Raw genomic sequence first — 20610 nt, 5'->3', positions numbered from 1 at the left:
CAGTTTGATATGAAGGGTTGTGATAGTCACTGAGCCATTTATTGTTTCATTGTCACAGCTATGAACCACAATTTATTCATATCGTATATTCCAATGCACTAATGAATCTGCAAACACAAACCTCAGTATTTCCAGTGTACAGTGAGGACTATTCAGTGCATCAGAGAGAAGCTTCACTCCTGAATCCTGCAGTTCATTGTTACTCAGGTCCAGCTCTCTCAGGGATTTTAATGATTGTAGAACTGAAGACAAACTTTCACAGCACTGATCAGTGAATCTACAATCTGCAAATCTAAAACAAATAATTAAACAATGATAAAAAGCAGTTTTATAAAACAAATGGTAATAACAGAGTGAATGCTCTACAGTTTGATATGAAGGGTTGTGACAGTCACTGAGCCATTTATTGTTTCATTGTCACAGCTATGAACCACAATATATTCATATCGTATATTCCAATGTACTAATGAATCTGCAAACACAAACCTCAGTGTTTCCAGTGTACAGTGAGGACTCTTCAGTGCATCAGAGAGCAGCTTCACTCCTGAATCCTGCAGGTCATTGTTACTCAGGTCCAGCTCTCTCAAGGATTTTGATGATTGTAGAACTGAAGACAAACTTTCACAGGACTGATCAGTGAATCTACAAGCTGCAAAACTAAAACAAATAAAGAAACAATGATAAAAAGCAGTTTTATAAAACAAATGGTAATAACAGAGTGAATGCTCTACAGTTTGATATGAAGGGTTGTGACAGTCACTGAGCCATTTATTGTTTCATTGTCACAGCTATGAACCACAATATATTCATATTGTATATTCCAATGTACTAATGAATCTGCAAACACAAACCTCAGTATTTCCAGTATACAGTGATGACTCTTCAGTGCATCAGAGAGCAGCTTCACTCCTGAATCCTGCAGGTCATTTTTACTGAGGACCAGCTCTCTCAGACTTGAGGAGTTTGAGCTGAGAACCGAGGCCAGTGCTGAACAACTTTTCTCTGTCAGATTGCAGCCCATCAGACTGAGAGAAATTACAAGATAACAGTTTGTTAATCTATAAGTTTTAATGAAGGCTTCTCAGTACAGCTGTTGGGTACAAATAAAAAATATATGGCCACTATGTTTGATTGCTCATAGTCGTTTGCCAATTTTTTGAAGCTCTTCTACTGTCAAGACCCACTCTGGACTGCCCAACTTGTTTTGTTCTGGAGTTCTCTCTGTTTTGGTCCATGTGTGTATTTGTTTTGAGCACATGTATTTGTTTGTGTTTGTGTCAGTCATGTGCTCTCCTTACTCTGCCTCCTCATTACACCTTGCCACACCTCCTCATCTGATCCTTGTTGTGTTGTTTGTCATCACCTGTTCCTCATGTGCTCTTCCTCTACATGCTGTGCCTTCTACCTTCTTGTGTCTGTTAGATCGTTTTGTGAGTTTGGTTAGTCAGTCATTCCTATTCTGTTTCTCCTGTTGGTGTCTTGCTTATTTTCTTAGTTTCAAATTGGTTCTATTAATTTTACTGTGAGAGTTTTTGGTTTGTATTTTGTTTTGTTTTTTCATAAAAGCTCTTTGTTTAGAAATCCTGCACTTGGGTTAAGATTCCTGCAAAATATTCCCAAAAACATATTTGAACTTCCCCAAAACAACAACTTGGGGGTTCAAGCCCCAGCACCAACAAGTCCAGATTCTTGCAAAATATTCCTTGAGCAAGGCCCTTAACCCTATCTGCTCCAGGGGTGCCGTACCATGGCTGACCCTGCACTCTAACCCCAGCTTAGCTGGGATATGTGAAAACTAATACATTTCACTGTATATATGCAAAAAACTGTTATAATGTGTGACCAAAATAAAGGATTCTATTCTTCTATTCTATTCTTCTAATGTATGATGGAAGTGAAGTTAGGTCAATAAAGCAGTTTAGTAAAGTTATATATTAACAGCATAATATTTGTCGCTACCTTAAACTGTTTATCACACAGTTATAGCCTGTGTTCATTGTTATGTTAACATTTACATTTGTGCAAATCCTGATTAATCCTGTCTAACAATTCATTCTAATAAAAGAAAATTAAACATACATGATTTATACATAAACCTCTGAAACAATCTCTGAAAAAAAATTGTTCTCAGGTGCAAAAATCACAAAATAATTCCACAAAGTGACATCAGCCTGCAACACGCTCCAAGTAATCAAGGGTTTAGGTTGTTCCAGTTAAACCCATTGCATGTCCTCTGAACGGTATTGGACACTCGCACAACGTAAGCAGTGACATACATCCAAGTCCATGTGACAGAGTGAAGTATGCAAGGGGATAACATTTTTAAATGGATGGTAGGCCTGAGCAGCGCACTCCGGAGGCGTGAATTAGGCAAATGTGCCACATTGTGACTTAGCTATTTCACGGAAGTAAAGACTGGACTGCAAACCATGTCTTTCAGGCAGTTCAGGAGCAGTGTTTTCTGTGGGAGAGAGTAACTCCCTTTGGCGTGGAATTTGTGCTTTGTAACTTTGCAGAACTTTTACATGCACAAACAACTATATTACACACTAATGGAAAGGTAATGTCCCAATAAGTATAATAGGGCCTCTTAAAGCCTAATCCAGACACTAATTAGATAATTTACTGTTTAAACAATGTAAACAAAAAAATTATGTCACTGTGACATCATCATACGTAACAACTTGCTACAAAAAAAGTCAATTGTTTAGCTGTTTTCAATGGCAGCAAATGTAGGTTCTTCTCTTTCACAATGTGGCCCTGTTATTCAGATCACCGTGTAAAACACTTGGCATTAAGCTGAGAAGTCAATTTACTCTATCAATCTTTTAAAGAGAAAATAAGACTTTGATATCATGTATTTATACTTGCACTCATCCTATAATGACATGAGAGATTTCAGAAGACATGACAACATTTCTGGTAAGTGAACACAGTGATCAATGATGCTCTCTGGTTTTTATGGTGCATTTAGAGAATTTTTAGGGAGAGAATGTTTCAGTGCACTGGAATGATTTTGCGACTGGGACAGCCGTAAAAATGGCTGATTCCCTGACCAGTGCCCTGCTTAGTAAACTAGAGAGCTGATTGAGATGTACCCAATAACATTCATTAGGTGTGTTCAACTTCAACTGCAGCTTGCCTTACCGATCTGTGAGATTTACCATTTGTAGTAGCGGGAGATGAAAATGGAGCCATCAAGCTGGACACATTCTGTTTCACGACATGTGCTGAACCCACATTAGTCACAGAAGATCCCACGATGATTGCTTTGTTTATTACAGACGAAGTGGAAATCAGAACTCAGGATTTAAATTTACATATAAAAACTGAAAACATTACAGATTTGAAAAGATTGAGTTCTTCTAAATACAGTGCCTGCTGTGTGTACAAGAGAAAGTCCAATAAAAGTCTAATTATTTTGATACCAATAAAGGAATCCATATTTTTTGTAATTTCGATTTTTTTTATGAATAAACATGATATTACTATGATAAACAAATTTTAATATGAGATAAATAATGTACTGTTATAAAAACATGAATTAGTGAGAGTTTATTGGAACTGGAGATGTTATAATAAACACCTTGGTAATGGCATACATCATACTACTCTTATTTCTTTCTCAGACTGACATAGCTGAAGTAGTAAAAGTAGTATGTGTCATTTGATATTCATATGCATCCCATGAAACATCATCAGAGCTCTTGCAGCCACTCTGGAGAAGCTGCATTGGCAGTGCCAGCCGACTGCTCTTGAATCACACACAAGGTTCTTTAATGGCATACATCACGATGACGCGGCACTGACGTCATCTTAAGTCAAACAACATTTCTAACCGACATGCACTGCTTCAAGTCAAACTCTGATTGGATCTGATCACACAGCGCTGCATGAAGTTAAACATCTATTGATTACACTTAGATGAAAACATTACCTACAGATGATAACACAATATTTACCACCAAATTCTCTTTTCCTCTTTGTACAATCTTCTAATTTAACAATAATGTCACCTCAGTAAATCAGTCAACAAAGATAAACACTTGACATAAAGCCGTCTAAACTAATAATTCATTACCAATCTAAATAAATGTTGATCGCTATATTATTCACATCTTAATGTAATTTTATATATTATAGTATAACATAATTTAATATAGTTTTTATTAAAATCCATTAAAGGATTATCAAAACAGAAACAGAAAAACTGTGTAAAATAAACATTGCAGGAATAAAGGAAGCTACAATATGACAAATAAATTAATAAAGTATAAAACAACTAAAATCCTTAAAATATTAGTAATAATTATTCAGTATTATAAAAATAAACTTGACTGAGTCCCCCAATAATAATTCAGTATTGTATCATATTTAACTGGGTTTTTGCACATCATGTTCATTAAAGAAATGTTTTAGTAAAAATATATGCAGGTAAATAATGATTTATTTATGAGACTGATGTTTATTATTGTATGTGGAAGCATAAATAAAATTATGAAGTATCGTTTTGTATTTATTTAGTGGAAAACATGCTTTTGTTATTTTAAACTAGATTATTTACTTTGCATTAAACATGTTTTAAAATGAAGGTTTAAAGTATTAAAAAATAACACGTTAAACCAAACAAACATCAAAATAGTATAAGCGGTTGTTTTTAGTCTAACAAAATACATTAAAATCTAACCTCTGCTATTTAATTACAATAAAGTGAGATTAAAACACTAAATTACTCACTCAGCTTTTCTGGATGCTTTGATCACCGGCAGCAGCCTCAGAAGACATTCATGTGATGGATCATATTTCCTCAGATTAAACTGATCCAGCTCCTCTTCTGAGTTCAGCAACACAAACACCAGAGCTGACCACTGAGCAGGAGAGAGACGGACTCCAGAGAGACGATTGATATTTCTTCTGTTCACGTATGTTTGTACTTCCTGCACTAGAGAATGATCATTGAGTTCATTCAGACAGTGGAACAGATTGATGGATTTCTCTGGAGAGGGATTCTCCCTGATCTTCATCTTAATGTACTCAACTATTTCCTGTTTGCTGTCAGAGCTGCTTCCTGTCTGTTTCAGTAGGTCTCGTAAGATTGTCTGATTGGGCTTCAGTGAGAGACCCAGAAGGAATCGAATGAAAAGGTCCAGGTGTCCGTTCTCACTCTGTAAGGCCTTGTCCACTTCACTCTTCAGGAAATCTCTCATAGATGACCTAAACTTACTGAAGAGACCTGATTTCTGTTGATAAAAGGAAAGAAAAGCATACAGAGCAGCGAGAAACTCCTGAATGCTCAGATGCACAAAGCTGAACACCTTCCCCAGGTGCAGTCCAAACTCCTCTCTGAAGATTTGGGTACAAACTCCCGAGTACACTGACGCTTCTCTGACATCAATGCCACACTCTCTCAGGTCCTCCTCATAGAAGATCAGGTTCCCTTTTTCCAGCTGTTGAAAAGCCAGTTTTCCCAGAGACAGAATCCTCTTTCTAGCCTGCTGAAGATCCACCTCACATTTCCCATCATACTTCTGGCTCTTCAGTTTGCTCTGAAAGATCAGGAAGTGTGTGAACATTTGAGTGAGAGTCTTGGGGATCTCTGCACTCTCTGCTTCACTCAACAGTCTCTGGAGAACAGTGGCTGAAATCCAACAGAAGACTGGTATGTGACACATGATGTACAGGCTTCTTGATGATTTCATGTGTGTGATGATTCTGTTGGCCAGACGCTCATCTTTTATCCTCTTCCTGAAATACTCTGTCCTTCTGAGGGTCATTGAAGCCTCGTACATCTGTGAGCTGGTCAACACACTCAGGAGGAATCTGATTGGCTGCTGCTGGTCGAGAGGTGATCCAGAGCAGAGCAGAAGGAAGCAGATTCCCCTTGATGAGGTTGGTCAGCAGCACATCCACTGAGGCCGATTCTGTCACATCCCACAAAATATCATTGTTCTGGAAATCTAGAGGAAGTCGACACTCATCCAGACCATCAAAAATGAAAATGACTTTGTAGTCATCAAGGAATGTTTTCAATTCTCTCAGTTCTTTTGTATCTGTGAAAAACTGATGAAGAAGATCCATCAAACTGATATTTTTGTGCTTCATCAGATTGAGCTCTCTGAAAGGAAGTGGAAATATGAAGTGAACATCCTGATTTGCTTTTCCTTCAGTCCAGTCCACAATGAACTTCTGCACAGAGACAGTTTTCCCAATTCCAGCAACTCCTTTAGTCAGCACAGTTCTGATGGCTTTGTCTTGTCCAGGTAAGGCTTTAAAGATGTCATTGCATTTGATTGGTGTTTCCTGTGTCTCTGCTCTCCTGGATGCTGTCTCAATCTGTCTCACCTCATGTTCATTATTGATCTCTGCACTCCCTCCCTCTGTGATGTACAGCTCTGTGTAGATCTCATTCACAAGTGTTGAGCTGCTTTGATTTGACATTCCTTCAGTAATTCTCTGGAATTTCTCTTTTAGTTTTGTTTTGAGTTTTTGTTGATGCACAGAAATCAGTTCTGATGTAGAGAGGAAAAGAAATGGGAATTATAATTGATGTTGATGTTTAATGGTCATTAGACATGAAGTTTATTTTCTTTCACTAATATTGAGTGAATCCAGACACTGTGTGTTTCCTCTGAAGGAGACGTGATGTAATAGTGACGTGAGTGCGAGCTCTTACTGGTTTGAAGTGTGTTAGCGAGGTCTGTCTGCTTCATCTTCTTCAGGACGTGCAGTGTGATCTTCAGAAACCCCTCTCTGACTCTGCTCTGACCTTCATCATCCTCCTCCTCTCTCTCAGAGCATGCTGGGGAATCTGAGATCAGTAGTCTCTTGATACTCTTCAGCTCTTTCTTCATCAGAGAGATGATTTTGTGCTCAAGTTCCTGAAATCAGTGAACATTCAAACAACAAACTTCATTCAGTAACAGAGAGGAACTGAAGGATCAGTGGACAAGAATCACCACTCATTTTATTTGTGCTTCAGTTGTCTTGAATTCATCAGTGTGTGTGTGTGTGTGTGTGTGTGTGTGTGTGTGTGTGTGTGTGTGTGTGTGTGTGTGTGTGTGTGTGTGTGTGTGTGTGTGTGTGTGTGTGTGTGTGTGAGTGTGAGTGTGTGTGTGTGTGTGTGTGTGTGTGTGTGTGTGTGTGTGTGTGCGTTTTTGTGATAAACCAGGACAATTTTGTAAGTTATAAACTGGTAATCACAAGGTTATTATGCTATAAATGTGCTTTATGAGGACATAGACTAGTGTCCCCATATTTCAAATCGCTTAAAAATCATACTAAACAATGTTTTATTGAAAATGTAAAAATGCAGAAAGTTTCCTGTGATGATTAGGGTTAGGGGTTATGTTAGGTTTAGGGGATAGAATCTATAGTTTGCACGGTATAAAAATCATTATGTCTATGGAAAGTCCTCATAAGGATAGGAATACAAACATGTGTGTGTGTGTGTGTGTGTGTGTGTGTATTAAGTTGAGGGTGAAGCTGCCTATAAGCTCTCTCTCTCACACACACACACACACACACACACACATAAACACACACACACACACACACACACACACACATGTTGTGTTTCCATGTTTTATGGGGACTTTCCATAGACATAATGGTTTTTATACTGTACAAACTTTATATTCTATCCCCTAAACCTAACCCTACCCCTAAACCTAACCCTCACAGAAAACTTTCTGCATTTTTACATTTTCAAAAAACATCATTTAGTGTGATTTATAAGCTGTTTTCCTCATGGGGACCGACAAAATGTCCCCACAAGGTCAAACATTTCGGGTTTTACTATCCTTATGGGGACATTTGGTCCCCACAAAGTGATAAATACACGCTCACACACACACACACACACACACACACACACACACACACACACACACACACCACAAAAATGGAGTCCAATGGCACTTTCCCAGCAGTTGACTCTGATGCATCCTGTTTGTTTCTGTAGTTGATCAAAGACTCTCCTGAACTGAAGTGAAGTGGATGACTCATTGACCCGTCACTCTTCATGGACACACAGCTGGGTTCAGGAGATTCTCCATGAATGACACTAAAACAGCAATTAAACAGAGTTTAGTTCATGTGTTTTTTTTGTAATCTGAAAACATAATTTCAACATCCAGTGCAATAAAACACATTTAATGATGTGTCTTATATATTATATGTCACATGAGAACTTGCAATGTCACTAACATCAACATAAGTTCTCACATAAACACTCGAGCCGCTGTGAACAAACATCTCTCACAGCACTCATGAATGCACAACAGACGTCAAGATTTACAGTGAAAAATTACACATTTATACTTTTATTTTAAGTTTTAAAGTGAGTCACTCTCCACTGCCATTGTATTAACAAGACCACTCGCCATATTCATTAAAACATCTGCTTTTGTGTCTTCTGCATGAGGGTGAGTGAATTATGACACAATTTTCATTTTTAATGAACTGAGAAATCCTGAAGCTGCAGTGAGGACGTGTGTTCCCTTTACAAAAGGCTTCACTACGATGTTGCGCTGCTAAGCACTACGGGGAACAGCTTTAGCTGTGAGCCGAGCTGAATAAATGTGTGGAACATGTCAATGAACGTTGACCGGAATTTATAGCCTCGGCTGATGTAATCATTAGATGCACCTGAGGCCAGGCTATAAATGGATACGTCACCAGGTGTCGTCAGAAACTCTTTTTTCAGAGCGATTCTGTTTCTGTGTGTTTCACACACCCTGTCAAAACTTTCTTTCCTCTGTTAGGAGATAGATTCAGTTAGGCATTGTGCAGTGAACGTTGTTCTATTTTTCTCTTCTGTTTAGAAAATATTATATATATATATATATATTTCTAAAAAAAAAAAAAAAAAAGAGAGAATGACTGAAAGCAAACGGTGCGTGTTCCCCTCTTCTTGCTCTCGCTCTATAGCTGAAGACGGCACACATCAGTTTTTGCTGTTTGTTTGGGGGTAAGAGCACGCTGCTCTGGCGTTGCAGCAGGGCGGTTGCGAGCACTGCGATTTGCTTTAACAGGCAGAGTGCGTCGTGCTCGCCTACGCTTGCTTCCGGAGTCAGCACTCACTGAAAAGATCGTTCGTGGGGCTCGTGGCATGGATTTGGCTGAGGAGCAAGAGACGGGTTGATCCCTTCTCTCACTCTCTCCCCAAACCCAGCTGGTCCTTCACATGATCTCGAGCCGCTCCGACGCTTCTTCGGATCATGAGGTGGATCGCTATTCTCTTCCCAGCGTCCGAGCTTTCCGTCCGCGATAAAAAATCTACGGAGGAATTGCTTGATGTTGTTACTCGTCGCGGTTGCCAGATTGGACTGGCCACGCAAAAAGAGACCCCAAACGCTCCAATTAGGGGATAGATTTTATCTTCCAGTCTAAGAAAGGAACGCCTCATGGGTCCCTTCCTTTCTTTGATAACCTCCTTGAAGAGCTTTTTCGCTCATGGAGAACCCCTAAAAAAAATAAAATAAAAAAAATATATAAAAATATATATATATTTTCTTCCGTGTTCACATACCCTCGACGTCATTATATTCGACTATCGTGGGTGCTGAGGCACGGGGTATTCAGTGATGCCGCCGGTCGAAGAGACGCTTATGGGCTATCTCTCGCCGGGCTCGGCATCGTCACTGAAGAAGCCCTCTCTCCCTCAAAGCCTTGTAGGACAACCTCCACTTTAGTGGGAAGGGCTTATCAAGCAGCAGGTCAGGCTGGTGCTGCTCTGCACACTATGCTGTTTTTCAGGCATACCAGGCTGACCTCCTGGACGACCTGAGTGTGGGTTCTGGGCTTGACGAGCAAGCCTCAGACCCACCTCGGTCCTGACTGAAGGGAGGCTCAAAAGCAAAGCGTGGCGAGTCGTGCTCCTCCTACCAGGGATTGGGGACAGTCTCGCCACCCTTGCCAGCCCTCAGGACTATAAATTCTAGTAAGAGAAAACCCTGACGGTCTTGCGCCTAGATTAGGGGTAGCTCCCTCGGGACGGGCGCGTGCTTCACTTCACCCCTCCCGGTACCCCTCGAAGCCCCTCCATTCCCGCCACCTCTTGGTGTTTCGGGTTGCAGAGGCTTCCATCAAATTGGGTGTTTTAGCTGTTCCTGCATTTTATTCAGGATGCGAAACACCGAAAACCCTCAACAGGAAGTGTTAAAATATAATACCCATTTCAGAGATCCTGGCAGCGTGGAAACTTCTGCCGGATATATCCTTTTCTGTGGGTCTTATAAGGGCGTCAGGATTTAATTCTCTCGCCGCTTTCCGTGTTTCAACGGCGTGTTTTCACTATCAGTAACCGGATTTCTTTTTTTGTAAAAAAAAAAAACTCTCAATCTCCTGGTTAAAGGGGCCATGGTATGTGTTCCCCTTCCAGAGAGAGAGTTAGGTTATTACACTAAATACATCCCGTTTCCCATGGAGGGTGAGGGGTGGCGTCTGGCTTAGAAGTCCAAGATGATGCCTGTCAAGACGGTCGTGTCTCAAGCCCTACAACTCGTTTGGCTGGTCACCATCGATCTTATGACGCACTTCTATACTTCATTTAGAAGTTCTGCCACAACATGGAAAGTTCCTGAGGTTCACTTCCGGGGGCGAAGTCTTCCAGGGTCAGGTTCTTTCACTCAGCCTAGCCCTTTTTACTCGCACATTCACAATGCATGATGTAGGCTGGCTCCTTGCGACTCGGGGCATCTGCATTCTGAATTACGTAGACGACTGGCTGATCCTAGCGCAGTTCCAGGAACTGGCAGTTCAGCACAGGGACATCGTCTTAGCTCATCTGTTTCTCTGGGGTTGAGGCTCAACGCCAAGAAAAGCGTCCTCTCTCCCACTCAGAACACTGTCTATCGGGCATCAGTATGGTGTTCAATCACTATGCGGGCACAACTGTCTCCCGCTAGGATTGAGTCCATTCAGATCACCCTGAGCAAAGTCAGGCTAGGTTGCTCTGTTATCAGTATCAACGATTTCCAGGTCTCAGGGCTGAACGCGTCCACGGTGATCCCTCTGGACCTTCTGCTCATGAGACCGTTTTTGTTGTGGCCAAAAGCCAGGGATTTCTTCCAAGGGCCAAAACCCTGGGCTAAATAGGGTTACGCGCCTCAGGCTTCGTTCCTTTCTATGTGGTTCAGACCCCGGTTTTCTGCCTTGGGTCCCACTCTAGAGTGCGTCTTGTTGTCGCAGACTGCTAACGACAGACGCCTCCCTGACGGGCGGGGTAGCGGCCTTAAGTGGTCAGTCCAGCTTAAGGGGATAGGAGGGTCGTCAGCTCGGTTGTCACAGTCACTGTCTCGGGTTGATGGCTGTATTTCTGGCCCTGAAATACCTCCTCCTGAGGCTGCCATGTCTTGGTGCGGGTGGACAATACAGCGGTAGCCTCTTACATAAATCATCAAGGAGACCCACGTTCTTGTCAGCTGTATTTCTGACACGTCGGATTCTCCTTTGGGCCCAGGGCAAGCTCCTGTCACTCAGGGCAATTTACATCCCTGGATGCCTAAATGTGGGAGCAGATTTGCTGTCCAGACAGAACATACCGAGGGGCGAGTGGAAACTCCACCCCGAGGTAGTACAACAAATTTGGGAGAGATTTTACAGAGCAGAAGTGGACCTCTTCGCCTCTCAAGAGACTGCGCAATGTCCCCTCTACTTCTCTCTGAGTCACCCTCTGCAGCAAGTTTGTGATGCGGCAGGTTGTCCTCTCCGCACACATTCATTGGATTTTTATAGTTTGGATGTTTTGCCACTCCGGGCTCTTATGCCCTTGAGTCGACATCTCAAGCTCATGTCTGGACAAGTTTGTGATGCGGCAGGCTGGCCCTCTCCGCTCACATTCATCAGTTTTTATGACAAGTTTGTGTTGCGATAGGGTTCTCTTCGCACACATTCATCGAACTTTATGGGTTAGATGCTTTGCTACTCCGGGCTCTTATGCCCTTGAGTCGGCATCTCAGCCCATGCCTAAACAAGTGTGTGATGTGGCAGGTTGTCCTCTCCGCACACATTCATTGGACTTTTTTAGTTTGGATGTTCTGCACTCCGGGCTCTTATGCCCTTGAGTCGACATCTCAGCTCATGTCTGGACAAGTTTGTGATGCGACAGGCTGGCCCTCTCCGCTCACATTCATCAGTTTTTATGACAAGTTTGTGTTGCGACAGGGTTCTCTTCGCACATATTCATCGGACTTTATGGGTTAGATGCTTTGCTACTCCGGGCTCTTATGCCCTTGAGTCGACATCTCAGCTCATGCCTGAACAAGTTTGTGATGCGGCAGGCTGGTCCTCTCCACACACATTCATCAAAATTGAATGGTTTAGATGTTTATGCTACTCCGGGCTCTTATGCCCTTGAGTCAACATCTGAAGCTCATGTCTGAGACCTCTCGCGTTTTTGTGAGTACACTGCACAACCTTAGGGGTCCGGACAGCCCCAAGTGCGGCGGCATGGGTATTGCATTCCCCGTAGCGCTTAGCAGCGCAACATCGTAGTGAAGCCTTTTGTAAAGGGAACGTCTCGGGTTACATGTGTAACCCTTGTTCCCTGAAAAAGGCGGAACGAGATGTTGCGCTGCTTTGCCGCACTGGGGCGTCCCAGGACTGCTCTTCAAAAAGAAGTATCTGACGACACCTGGTGACGTATCCATTTATAGCCTGGCCTCAGGTGCATCTAATGATTACATCAGCCGAGGCTATAAATTCCGGTCAATGTTCATTGACGTGTTCCACACATTTATTCAGCTCAGCTCACAGCAAGAGCTGTTCCCCGTAGCGCTTAGCAGCGCAACATCTCGTTCCGCCTTTTTCAGGGAACAAGGGTTACACATGTAACCCGAGATGTTTTATTTGATCATTCAGAACACAAAACACGACATAACGGGACATTACAAGCAGGGGCGGGATTACGATTTCTGAGGCCCCGAGCAACCGACCAACCCGGGGCCCCATTTTGAAAATAGTTGCTTAAATTACGTAAAATTGATTTTAAATCATAATTTTAAATTCATCCTATAAGCCGTTGTAGCAAAGTACATTCAACATGTTTAATGAAATAAAAATCTAGTTAATTATAATGAATGATGTTTTCCAGTTGTTGTTGTTTTTTGTGAACAGGATGTGCAAGAATCTACTTCACCAGTAACATTTTGGAATTTAGTTTGTGTTTATTAATATTATAATCCATCAATGAATGTTTCCCATGGACTACACTTCCCATAATTCCCTGCCCTCATCACTGCCAGCTGTCTCCTGTTGTCCTCACCTGTGTTTAATTTGTCATTAGTCCTTTGTGTATTTAAAGCCCTGTTTGTTTGCTCACCGGTTGTGAGTTGTTGAATGTATTCATGTCTTGTTTTAAGCCCTGTTCTTGGTTTTTCTTTACACTCTGAGTTACCGTGTTCATCTTTTGTGTTCATTAAAAGCTGCACTTAGATCCTCATTCTCGTCTGCCTCATTACACGGTCACTGAGTGTCACACTGAAGAAACACAGAGACGCGGTGCAGCAGTCAAGGATGTTCGTCCAGCACGTGTTCATTGGAAAACAATGAAACAACAGAGCAGACGCACACAATAACACGTTTGGTGTGAACGGCCCCTAACTCATCCGTTCACGTGTATCTGAGCGTGTGAGTGAAAGAAGTTCAGAATATTTGTTCATAAATTACAAACCCAAAGTCCTGCTGACCTGAACCCAGCAGCTTCTAACATGAACCGCTCTGAGAGCGCTGACAACGGCGTGTTCACGTGTGTACCCAGAACATCATGTCACTTCAAGCGCTTTTGATGAGCTTTCCTACCGGTGTGGGGGCCCTCTCGACGTCCGGGGGCCCCATGCAATTGCAACTGATTACAAGATCACTGGAAGTTTTTAAGTATCTTATATTTTTACAGAGACCAGAATTCCTTTAAAAACATAAACAGCCTCTTTATTGTGTCGTATTCAATGTAGTACGAGACAATTTCTTCAGTTTTTAAGTGTTACTGAAATACTGTCAAACAAAAGACAAAAAGTGTCAACACATATCCCTACAACATATTCTTCATCAGACACAGATTACTGTAGCACAGGTGGAAACATACTGTAACATATAGTCAACATGTCCTTTTTTAGTAACATTGTGATCTCCAGCAGACTGTATGTCCTGTGATAAACCTGAGGAACAATCTCTTGTCATGTCTGATCATCTCTGTCATGTTCACATGATATTACTGTACAGTATAAAGATGAGCTCTTGTGAAGAGATGCCAATGAAACTGTTACAGTAAAGCAATCAGCTGTAGAAGGACTCATTATTTTTATTATAATTGCATATTTCCTTTTAGATTTATATTTTTACACTGGATTCTTTCTAATGGTCCCTCAGACTGTGGTGTACACGTTCATACTGTCAGTCAACATGAGAGTCCTCACCTCACATCAGCACAAGGGGCTCCTGAACTGAATCTAGGTGGATGATCCATTGACCGGTCACTCTTCATGGACACACAGCTGGATTCAGGAGATTCTCCATGAATGACACTAAAACACAACAGCAAAATATGTCTGCTATAAAAACAGGTGCACAAACACAATTTCCTCAGAATTTCTTCCTTCAAGACAGCGATCATCTCTTGTCTAGAAGCTCTTTACCATTGCTGTTCATATGCACAAGCCAGCTGAAGGACTTTTCGCCGTAAAACTTTCTGCTCCCCTACAGTGTCCTCGTGAACATCACACCGTCTCACCGATTGACGCTTCGCTGATGAATGGGCCTCATCATCCTGATTCCCCGCAGCACTTCGGCAGGGTTTGTGTATCCTTACAAATAACTGCATATTATGTATTGTATACTGTGTGATATAAATACAAGCATATATTCATTTAAATAAGCTATTATTTTTAAAGATGTGTTACGTCCAGAGACGTATTCAGATGGTTGGTTTTAACTGTGTTTCCTTTAACTAGTTCCTTTGTGTGCTTTACCAGCCCAGACAGAGGAAGCATAAAAGCAGAGAAGAAACTGCCAGAGGGAGAGAAATGTTCCCACAAAAGCTTTCTCCAGAACATTGTCTTTGTCCTGCCCAGCTTGTTGTAGCAGATTGTGAATTAGTTGTTGAACGTTCTACTTTTGGGTATTGTATCTCTATCTATATTTGACTGTTGTAAGTACATGTGTTATTGGATGTTTATTTGGAAGCTGTAGGGAGGTGGGTGCCATTTTTGTTGTACTCAGTTTTCTCCTGTTTTGAGGCCAGGAAGGAAGCTAGAGTATTATTGTGCTATTTCTTTTCTTTTCTTTGTAGCTTAAGAGTTTTACTACTTCAGTTAGGTTTGTTTGTTTGTTTGTTTGTTTGTTATTTTGGCCTTGCCCTCTCCTGAAGCCATTGCTTCCCTTTTCGTGTTTATTCACAATACCTTGTCCTTATTTCTTTTACTATAAATAAAGACCTTCAGTAATTTGTTTGATTGTGGTGCTGTGGCAGGGCTCAGATTAATGCTCTTTAAACGTTTAATCTATGTTCCGTCCGTTTATACCCCAATACTTTATTCTCTCTCATAGAGAAAATGACTACATCTCATTTTACATTGAATTCTTTCCATCTTGAGAATATTTCTGGTTTAGGACAGTGAAAAGCAGCACACTGGAGATTGTAGTTTTCCTGAAGTTTCTCTGTAAAGTTGTGTGCAAACAGTCCGAACATGAGACTCCTGAAATACATGCTAACCAGCTGAACATTGCTGATTCTCACACACCTTGTATGTCTAGTGGATGAAGGGGGACTCTTTTACGAGGGCCGAATAACTTTCAGCTACAACCGAAAAGTTTCAAATTTACATGTCAATAAATGCACAGAATTGATGTACACTATACAATGCAATGTGCTGCTTTCTGAAAAACTGTTTTCACAGGAATTAAATCATCAAATTTACTTTTACAGGAGAAACATACACACAAATGACCTTTGACCCCAATCCTAAATAATGTACATTTCTCCAGTTCTGTCTGTGACTGAATCAAACCGGTCTCATTGTCATCTGACTGTAGATCTCACTTTACCCTAAAGCTGTTTTCACATGTTTATACTTGAGATAATCCAGTCTGTTCTCATTTCTCCTCAGTGTTTTTATACTGTAGTGTTGTGCAGCATATCAGAAATATCTATCAGTGTATTTTATTAAAGCATTGAAATCCTCTGACCTCTTGACCTTCCCTGTGTCTGTCTGTCCACTGAGATCCTTTGTGGAGTCCATGACATCATCTGAACAGTCCACTGAACACCTGTCAACAAACGGGACATCATCTATATTTGTGACGTGTTTATTTGTTCAATACTGACACATATTTGTTTTTATTTGTCCTCTAGAATATTCCATTAGAAATGAATCAATGAGGTTCAATTGCAGACTGTCAGCTTTTATGACATGTTAAACACCAGCATAAAGAGAAAACATCAGAAGACTCAACAGAAGAAAACAAAGCAACGTTTCAAGTCAATAGAAGAAATAACATTTCAGTGGCAAAGAAACTGAACACATACTGACAATTCAGATAAAAGAGCAAAAGTCTCAGTATCTGTTTGTTCTGCTGTGATTAATACTTAGATATCTGTTAGATGTCTTACTGTAGCTGATAGTTTGAAAGGTTTATTATTGTTGTCTTGTGAGTTTTGGTTTGTTTAGCAGCAGTTCAGTACTCACCTGTCAAGAACTGTTGATGTTCCTCTTTACTGACTAGAATATCACCTACAAAATACTTCACAATGAATTTATTGATTGTTTCAGACGATTCAGTGGAACAAAAACTGTCAAACTTTTTCTCTGTTTCTCTCGTCGTGTAATTTTCTGCTCTTGTCACTAAATGGATCCTGTTTTACTAGTTTCACTTTCACCTGTCACCTGAGGAGGAGGAGTCTGAAAGAGACAAACAACATTTAAAGGTGCAGCAGGTGTTTCATGCTCTTAAAGGGATAGTTGAGCCAAAATTACAAATCTGTCATCATTTTCTCACCCTCATGTTGTTCTAAACCCGTATGTCTTTCTTTCTTCAGTGGAACACAAATGATCTTATTCAACATTCACTTTCATTAATGGGGAAAAAGATTCAGTGACTGAGACCGAACATCTCATTTTGTGTTCCACATGTTAAACTGGTTTGGTACAACATGAGGGTGAGTAAATGATGACAAACCATTGATTTATGGCTGAACTATCCCTTTAAAGCAGGGGTCAGGAACCTTTTTCACTAAGGGTCCAATTTTTTAATTTCTGGTTGATGCATTTCTTCGAAAGAGATATTCCACAAATGATTAATTTATTATTTTCAATAGACTAAAAAAAAACAAATATAACAATTAATAAGTAACATGCTGTAATATGTAAACATGTGTTTGTGCGGGTCTCCATAAAATTACTCTATTTTACAATTGTTCATGAAAAATTTTTATTCTCTTTTGGTCTCAGTAAAAATATTTTAATAATAATCGCATTTAAAATATCGCGATATCCGATTATATGTTGAACCCCCTTATTGAGAGTCAATGAATATTTTTGCTTTAAAAATTACATAAATTTATTGAAACACGAAAAAATTTAACAAAATACATTTCTAAATTAAAATTACACATTAAATGAAACGAAAAAAGCAATTAAAATAAGGAAGTGACTAAAAATTCTTAAATCTTATATATAAGCACCTCCCCAAATCCAATCCTTTACCGCCTCCATTTGCCATCACGCAAGTATCACAACAGGTGAACTATTACTTATAGCCTACACATTAATAAAGACAATAATAACTGTAAAGATAATTATAATAATCATAATAAATATAATCATGTTTAATCAAACGAGAGTCTTTGTGTCTAATTTCTTGTCATACATTAAATGACTCTGAGAAGTCTTACAGGTCGTCCTCCACAGTGTCTGTACGTCAGCAAAATTACCCGCCACTGTGCATGAAAATCTGCATTTGGCGGGAGTTCATTTCAAACCTGTTGCGACGTTGACTTTAGTGACACCCAAATGAACCATGGCACACTTTACTCAGTCATAAAACCAGTCTCTGATTACACTGTTTTTACAGCCATCTGATTTACCAACAGTCTTAAAACTCTGAGTGTCATAAAACACGTTTGATTTGATGCAATCATCAGTAGATCTATTTATTTTATTCAAGTAATTTAGTAAGTAATTTTTATTTCTATACTTTCTAGAACATATGTCACAAAGTGCTTAACATTCACAATATAAAACCAAAGAAGCATAAAAAAGACAAATGAGATAAAAGCAGTTTTAAACAAGTGGGTTTTTATCTGCTTTTTAAAAATGACCACAGAGTCCACAGATCTTAAATCCACAATTTCCACAATTTGTGAGCCACAACCTCAAAGGCGCATCACCTTTAGTCTTTAGTCTCGAGAGAGGAACAGCTAACAAGACCTGTTCTGAAGATCTCAGATTCCTGCTGGAGTTATGAGGTTGCATCAACTCTTTTATATAAGCAGGAGCTTGACCATGCAATGCTCTAAACACATCACAAGAATTTACTGGCAGCCAATGTAAAGAAATTCAATTGGTGTTACATGTGATCTCTTTGATGACTTTGAAGCACTTGTAATTGTTTCAAGGATGCAGCATTAAGACAAGTAAAAAGAGAATTGCAATAATCAAGGCGAGAGGAAATGAACGCATGTATAATCATCTCCATTTCTACTGTGGACACAATTGGCCTTAGTTTAGCAACATTTCTCTACTGATAAAAACAACAAGAGAATTTACATGCTGATTAAGACTCAAGGTCTGTCACGTATAAACACCCACATTTCGAAGGCTTAACAAAATGAGATAAAGGACCAAGAGTTTCCATCAGCTTTGGGAGAACACCAGCAGGTGCAGAGACAAGAACTTCTGTTTTTTCTGCATTTAACTGCAAGTTGTTTTCAGACATCCAATCTTTTATAGAGTTTATGCAATTTATAATAATAGACAATTTAGTTATTTCATAAGGCTTAAAATAAATATAGTGAATATCATCTGCATAACAGTGATAACATACTCCCGGAAATATACTTCTTAATTGCCCTAAAGACAACAAATATAGTGCAAAAAAGCCAAAACAGAGCCCTGGGGAACACCACAGGACACAGATGCTGTTGATGAGATCCACCTCAAGACTGTTCCAGAGACACCAACACCTTTTCTAAGCCTTTCCACTAATATACAGAGATCGACAGTGTCAAAAGCAGCTGCAAGATCTAAAAGAATCAGTTCAGAACATTTACCTGCATCAGCTCGCATTAACACATCATCTGAAACTCTAAGGAGAGCAGTTTCAGTCCAGTGCAACTGACGGCAGCCGGACTGACATTTCTCAAATACATTACAGGCATCAAAACAGCTGTTAGTTGATTAGCAAACTCTTTTTCCAAAACCTTAGTCATAAACGGTCACTTAGAAATACCGACTACCACATGATGAGTTTAGATTAAAGGGCAAGTCAAATAAAATAAGATTATGATCTGAGACACAAAGGTCCTCAGATAAACAGAGTTAATATGTAAACCAAAGATAAAGACAAGATCTAGAATATTCCCTTTTATATGAGTGTGTTCAGAAACATGTTGAGAAAGATTCAAAGATTCAGTGATATTCAGAAAGTTAAGAGCAAATTTATCACAAAATGGATCCTGTTTTACTAGTTTCACTTTCACCTGTCACCTGAGGAGGAGGAGTCTGAAAGAGACAAACAACATTTAAAGGTCCAGCAGGTGTTTCATGCTCTTAAAGGGATAGTTCAGCCAAAATTACAAATCTGTCATCATTTTCTCAGCCTCATGTTGTTCTAAACCGCTTTAGCGCTGGGTGATATGTAAAAAATATTTGAATGATAATCGCATTTAAAATATCATGATATCGGATTATATGGTGAACCCCCCTGCTGAGTGTCAGTGAATCATTTAGCTTTAAAAATGACTTATAACCTACAAGCAATCGCACTTCCTGTTGGAAAATGGTCACTAGAAAGTTTTAAACGATCATGTGTTGGTGAATGGTGAGGTTCCTGACCCCTGCTGTAGCAGAAAACAGTACTTGAGAAAACACCAATAAATAAACTGCACATTAATAATCATATTTCTATAAGACATTGTTGAGATCTCTTCTGAAACTCTGTGTCAAATATTATTAGAGATAATAGTCTTGTTTCCTGGGTAGGTCAATGGGAATTCTTTAAATACAAACTTCGTCAACTATCTATTTCTTACAGTAAACAACTAAACAGACGTTATATTTTAGAAGAGATCTCTCATTAAAGAAATAAATGAATGTTCTAACACATTCAGTTTGACAGAGAATGATACAGCACGATTATTATCTCTGCAATCACAATTAGATTCAATGTATATGAGAAAAGCCAGAGGGGCACACATTAGATCAAGAGATAAATGATGGAAAAAGGGGAAAATTCAGCTTATTTTTGTAGGCTGGAGAAAAAGCGTCAGTAAAAAACATTATTAAAACTTGAATCATTCATGGTGTCGAATGTTCTGATGCAACATTAATAGCAAAAGAAATCGCCATCTTTTATCAGAACCTGTACTCGTCCTCTTCATTCATTTTAGATCTGAAT

The 20610-nt window shown here is 39.8% G+C and overlaps 3 protein-coding genes across 3 annotated transcripts in view; 1 reads left to right on the top strand and 2 right to left on the bottom strand.

The window, feature by feature from the left end:
- LOC127650387 (protein NLRC3-like) overlaps nucleotides 1–16839 on the bottom strand; it is a 132929-nt gene extending 116090 nt beyond the window's left edge. Inside the window, exons 1-4 of the mRNA XM_052135785.1 lie at nucleotides 16683–16839; nucleotides 16183–16263; nucleotides 14634–14801; nucleotides 14415–14522 (exon numbers count right to left, since the gene is read on the bottom strand). Of these exons, the coding sequence (XP_051991745.1) occupies nucleotides 14415–14522; nucleotides 14634–14801; nucleotides 16183–16235 (329 nt within the window). The 5' untranslated portion in view covers nucleotides 16236–16263; nucleotides 16683–16839. The remainder of the gene's footprint in view (nucleotides 1–14414; nucleotides 14523–14633; nucleotides 14802–16182; nucleotides 16264–16682) is intronic.
- LOC127650479 (uncharacterized) overlaps nucleotides 1–20610 on the bottom strand; it is a 1198408-nt gene that overhangs the window by 857502 nt on the left and 320296 nt on the right.
- LOC127650380 (NACHT, LRR and PYD domains-containing protein 3-like) overlaps nucleotides 1–20610 on the top strand; it is a 1539373-nt gene that overhangs the window by 1468794 nt on the left and 49969 nt on the right. The gene's annotated exons all lie outside the window — the stretch shown is intronic.

Source organism: Xyrauchen texanus, chromosome 10 (genome assembly GCF_025860055.1).
Source record: "Xyrauchen texanus isolate HMW12.3.18 chromosome 10, RBS_HiC_50CHRs, whole genome shotgun sequence".
In the NCBI taxonomy this organism is placed as follows: domain Eukaryota; kingdom Metazoa; phylum Chordata; class Actinopteri; order Cypriniformes; family Catostomidae; genus Xyrauchen; species Xyrauchen texanus.
This window is presented reverse-complemented; position numbering and strand designations above follow the sequence as displayed.